General features: G+C 41.4%; 1 protein-coding gene across 3 annotated transcripts in view; it reads right to left on the bottom strand.

Annotated features, from left to right (window-relative positions):
* Apoh (apolipoprotein H) overlaps nt 1-6,015 on the bottom strand; it is a 16,560-nt gene that overhangs the window by 3,918 nt on the left and 6,627 nt on the right. For all 3 annotated transcript variants that reach the window (XM_029568404.1, XM_029568405.1, XM_008843225.3), the window contains one exon: nt 1,640-1,819. In XM_029568404.1, coding sequence (XP_029424264.1) covers nt 1,640-1,819 — 180 coding nt within the window. The remainder of the gene's footprint in view (nt 1-1,639; nt 1,820-6,015) is intronic.

Here is a 6,015-nt window from a genome sequence, read left to right as displayed (position 1 = left end):
AAAGAAAGAAAGAAAGAAAGAAAGAAAGAAAGAAAAAGAAAGAAAGAAAGAAAAAGAAAAAAAGAAAGCTACTGTGTCTGATGCTGCAGTGGGAGGAGATATTGGTGTGGAACCATGGCTCAGTAAAAATTCTTTACCACAGCTAGTAAAAAATGTATCTTTTTTAAATGTGTAGGTTTTCAGCTGGGCATTGTGGCACAGGCCTTTAATCCCAGCACTCAGAAGACAGAGGCAGGCAGATCTCTGTGAGTTCAAGGCCAGACTGGTATACATATTGAGTTCCAAGTCAGTTGGGGCTACAAGGAGACCCTATTTCAAAAAGACCAAAAATTAAAATAAAATAAGGTGGAAAGTGATTGAGAAAGACACCTAACACTGACCTCTGGCGTATACGTAGGCATACCTGCAGGTGCACATGCACACAACCACACAAACACAGACCCCCTGCCCTGACATACATACACAGTGCTCCTCTGGGGGACTCTCATGCACAGCAAAGTCCAAGAACCAGTGCCTACCTAGCCTTACTGTCTCTCTATATTTCCTCTGAAATTCTTGCTTTCTTAATCAATTGATTTGAATGCCTGTCCCAGACTCTGTCTCTAGGAGGGTCCAACAACCTATGATGCTAGCCATTCAATATTTTTCCTGCTGTGATCTTTCTTCTAAAGGATCCATCCCATAGCAACACAAGCAGACATACAGTGGTAGGTGGTTGCTCTTTGAATAAGCAAACTGACTGGATCAAGGACGGATGCTCAACTCACAGGGCCTGAGATCTCAGGAAAAGGGTGCCAGATGGTGATGAATGTTTTACCTGGTGCAGAATCAAGCCAAGTTCAAACAGAGACACAGAAATGGGAGAGGACGCTGAGATGTATACAGAGTAGCAACAGATGCTGAGGTTCAATTTCAGTTCTCAGGAGTACCATTTTGTTTCTGAATTTATTTAAAGATTTATTTTATTTTCCTTTACATGGATGTGAATGTGTGTGTGTGTGTGTGTGTGTGTGTGTGTGTGTGAGAGAGAGAGAGAGAGAGAGAGAGAGAGAGAGAGAGGGTGTGTGGGCGAGAGAGAGAGAGAGAGAGAGAGAGAGAGAGAGAGAGAGAATGTGTGGGTGCCCATGGAGTCCAGAAGACTCCTCTGGAGCTGCAGTTAGAGGCAGCTATAAGCCACCCAACATGGGTGCTGGAAGCCAAGTGTCTTCTAGGAGATCAGAAAGCTCTTTTAACCACTGAGACATCTTTCTAGCCCTCATATTTCCTTTGTATAAAAGTCCCCATTTCCTTGCACTAACTTGGATGTGGTTGAGTTTTGCAACAAGCTGAGCCTTGACAAAACAGGCAAGGGGAAAGGATGCTTATAGGCAAAGACTTAAGAACAAATATAGGCATCCCATGTGACCTTCCACCACATCATCAATGCTTGGAACCTATTTCCTATAGCTGGATGTCAAGCAAGCTTCCTCTGTATGAGGCTTCTCCATGACCACTTGAGTCCTAAGGTTTTTCACATGCCAATGGCTGTGAAGTACTTTGAGCGACAAGTGGAAAATAAATAGAACAAGAAAATAGCAAGCAAACATGATCCACTGAGTAAATTCAGAAGCTTTGTGGGATCTCACCCACATTTCCATACCTTTACAGCTTGGCTGGGCAGACCAATTTCCTGCCCTGGTGCATTCAACTTCTTCCGGGCCATCCAGTGTATATGTATCATGGCAACCAAACGTGGCTTTATCCTTGTAAAGAAGCACCTGCTTTGCTGGATAGTTCACAAACCCGTTGTCTGGTCTTGAGGGGAATGGGCATTTTACTTCTAAAAGAGTTTATTCAATAAGACATATTCACAATTAATAGAGCTGTCTGACAGTTGCTGATTGGTTACATTCGTCTCTCCATTGCATCATTGAATCACTGGGTATTCCTGTGAGTGAAATGCAATTTCTGGGTACCTGATACTTAATTCTGTCCCCACTCTCTTACACTTATCAGACCCTAAATATTTAACAACAGAAAAAAAAAAAACACCTTGAAAGTAAATAATGACACTCTGCTAGTTCTTTGGGCTTGCAGTAATCATTCTAAAGTGTTATTTATCAAAAGCCTCCAGGGTCTAAAAAGTGGGCATGAAAGATAAGGATAAAGTCTTCCTTTTGATCAATAAACCATGAAATTAAAAGGCAAAGATTGGGGCTGAAGAGATGGCTCATAGGTTAAGAGTACTTGCTGCTCTTGCAGAGGACCCAGGTTCAGTTCCCAGTGCCCACATGTTGACTCACAACCATCTGTAAGTCCAGTTCCAGGGAATCCAATGCCTTCTTCTGGCCTTCATGGGCACTAGGAATGTACATGGTACACATGCACATATGCAGGCAAACACCCACACACACAAAATAAAAATAAATAAGTCTGTATTTTTAAAAGCAGACTGTGCCCATGAACACTTAGCTAACATTATTGGGTTTTGAAATGTCTCTTTATTTCCATTGTCTTTAGGCTATGCAGAAAGGCAATTTTCCTATTGCTGTGATAAGACAGCCTAACAACTTAAGGAATAAAGGGCTTATTCTGACTCACAACTCCAGAGTACAGTCTATCATGATGGGGAAATCATGGTGGCAGGAGCTGGAAGCCACTGGTCCTGTGGCATTCACAATCAGGAAGCAGAGAGCAGTAATGCTCATTTTCAGTTCACTCTCTCCTTTTCCTGACTTTTGGGACCTAAACCCAGGGAATGGTACCTTTTAGTGTGGGTCTTCTCACCACAATTAACCTCATCAACATAATCCTTCATGGACGCACCCAGAGGCTAAACAGCCCCTCACAGGTGTGGCCTGGCAGCTTGTCTTCTAAGGGATTCCAGATCCTGTCAAGCTGACAACTGAGATTAACTATCATAGGCAACATAAACTATGTCCAAGAAAAATAGTGCTGCTTCCTGGCCTCATGAAAATCAACAAGAAAATCCCAAATTCATACTCCTAGCTCCTCCAGGACACAAAGCAAGGGGGAGCAAGAACACAATATCTTTGACAATCATCTTGGGGGAAGGGAGTAATGTTTTTGAGGTAGCTAAAAGTGCAGGTGACAGAGTCAGACTATTTGGTTCCATTTTGGTTCATCCACTCATTGAGGGAAAAAGAACTGAAGTTCAGTAATATTAAAGACATAGTTGATAGACACTCCCCTCTATAGATGAAATACAGGTAATGAAGATGGAAAGATAATTAGGAAGTCCCTAGCTTTCAGCCACTAATATTAATAACTGATAGATTGAGGATCATCACTGGATTGTAAAATGACTGCTAGAAAATGATTATTCACACATTCTCAAGTACCATCCACATCTTGCTTACTTTCAAATAAAAAAAGTTGACCTTACCAAAACACAATCTAGCACACTCCCCTAGGTAAAGGGATCCTACTAAACATGAACAATAATGGACACTAGGTACCACCTGACACATTGGAATGTACTTTTTCTGGGACAGGGTCTTTCTATGTAGTTCAAGCTGGGCTGGAACTCATTGTGTAATCCAGGGAGGCCTCATGCTTAGGTTCCTTTGCCTCTGCCTCCTACGTGCTGGGATCACAGATGTGCACCACCACAGCCAGCAAAAATATTTAATTTGGAGGTATTCGTGAGTTAACAACCAAGCAAATTCAGATTATGGAACATTCTATAATAAAATTGCCTATGCTCTTCAGTGGAAGATAAAAAAAGAAACACTAGATTATTCTTTTTGAGTGATGGGAGCTTGGATTTTTGAGACAGGGTCTACCTGTAGCCCCAGCTGGCCTGGAACTTTTTATGTAGACAAGACTGGCCTTGCTCTCATGGAGATCCCCTGATTCTGTCCCCCAAATACTGGGATTAAAGGTGTGCACCACCATGCCTGGCAGAATCACTCTTAATTAGATCGACAAGACACGCCACTTAAACAAAAGGGACCATACTCCACTCACCTAAAATAAAGCACAAATATAAAAGATATATTTCTGGATCAACTAGAAAAATTTCATCTAACTTAAAGATTTGCATGATATTATTGCTGATTGTATTATTATAATTATTTAAATTATTGTTAATAATTTAAAATATGTTAAATGGATTAAATCCAGTAATAACATATTTAGGGTTAAAAAAAGGATCTCCCGGTGAAAAAATGAATATAGGGCCAAATGTAACAGCTGATATATTTAAGCAAAAAGTTGAATAAAAGGGTAAAGAATTTGGAAAAATTAATTGAGGAGACCCAATGTAGCAGGAAATAAGTGTATAAGTGTCTGTCCCAGAATGGTACTAGGTATTGCAGTTCTTGGTAGTTTTCTCATGTTAAAGATCACTTTTATTTTATACCTTGTTTTTTTTGGGGGGGGGTCTTTTTGAGACAGGGTCTTCCTATAGCCCCAGCTGTCCTGGAACTCACTATGTAGACCAGGCTGGCCTTGAACTCACAGAAATCCTCCTGCCTCTGCCTCCCAAGTGCTGGGATTAAAGGCATGCGCCACCACACCTGGCATGTATTTTACATCTTTTCTAGAGCTCTCTGATAGCAACCAATACAGAAATGAATAGTCTTTAAGATAATGCCTTGCTATAAGATAAACTCTGTAATTTGTCTATTTGCTATGCAATTGATACATTTAGAGATAATGTGCAGGTTAATGTCAATTGTCAACTTGGTGAAATCTAGAGTCTTCTGAGAGATGGGCCTCTGGGCATGCATGTTGATTAGGTTATTTTGATTAGGTTAATTGAAGTGGGAAGTTCTGCCACTATGGGTGGCATCATTTCCTGGGCTGGGATCCTAGACACAAGTATTCACTGCCTTCTTCTTCCTGACTGAGGATGCAATATGACCTGTCCCTTCACATTCTTGCTGTCTAGACTTCCCTGCTATCAGTTATGGGCCAAAATAAATGCTCTTTTCTTTAAGTTGTTTTTGTCAGGATATCTTTCCACAGCAACAGAAAAGCAGCTAAGATAGTAATGACTGATTAAGTCAAAGAACTTCCATATTTTTAAAGGATTACTTTTTATGTGCATGTTAGTGCAAGTACTCATGGGGGCCATTGGATCTTCTGGAGCTGGAGTTTTAGTTGGTTGTGCCTGACTTGGGTGTTCAGAACCAAACTCAGGTCCTCTGTAAAGGCAACAATCAGACTACAACTTGATTTTTAACACCCTTATCCCTTAATCCAGGATTGTTTTCACCAGCCCCCAAAAATCTTCAGCTGTCACTGAACATATCTTTTCCTGCTTCTCTGGCTTTGCGACTTCTGTGCCCTCTTGTGGCATGCCTTTCTCACAGTCTCCACTCATCCTCCAAGGCCCATTTCAAGGGTACCTACTGACCCAGGCAGCTTTCAACTGTTAATTGCATGATATTTAATTCAGTTTAGGTCAGAAGTGAATGTCATTCATCTGGTGTCTCTGGCACTGCATGCACTAACTGGCATATGACTCAATAAACATTTGTTGCTGAGTGTGGAGGTGCACATCTGTAATCTCAGCACTTGGGAGGTAAAAGCAGGAAGATCAGGAGAATTCAAGACCAGATGGGCTAATGTTACATAATATTTTTTTCTGAATTGAAACATTCCTTCCTCCTTAAGGAAAGAGAGACGCTCATAAGACTCAGAAAGGAGAGGAAACGTGCCAAGTCCCTCTCCAAGGTCATATAAGCAGTGACAATGCTGCAGGAGAGGAGACTCTCCTGCTGGTGGAGTTGCTGCAAGTTGGGCAGAGAGTTCCAGAAATCAAGCCTCTGTAAGGCATCACCCATGCTAGAAAAGTCTTCTCAGTGATGCAGCTGCTTTTGAGAGGCCCATGCTCCTGAAAGCAACCCCTCACTTAGGCTCCTATAAATAACCCAAATAAGCTAGACTTGAGTATAAATGTTTCTTTGGTCTGACATTGATGCCTGATCTGGGTTGATTCATGTTTGTTCAAGAATTTCCAGGAAAAATTGCTGGACAGCTATAGCAGCCGCATGAAACCCTGTCTTA

Source organism: Nannospalax galili, unplaced genomic scaffold (genome assembly GCF_000622305.1).
Source record: "Nannospalax galili isolate Female #2095 unplaced genomic scaffold, S.galili_v1.0 scaffold781, whole genome shotgun sequence".
Classification (NCBI taxonomy): Eukaryota; Metazoa; Chordata; class Mammalia; order Rodentia; family Spalacidae; genus Nannospalax; species Nannospalax galili.
Note: the sequence above shows the minus strand (reverse complement) of the source record. Positions and strands in the feature narration are given on the sequence as shown.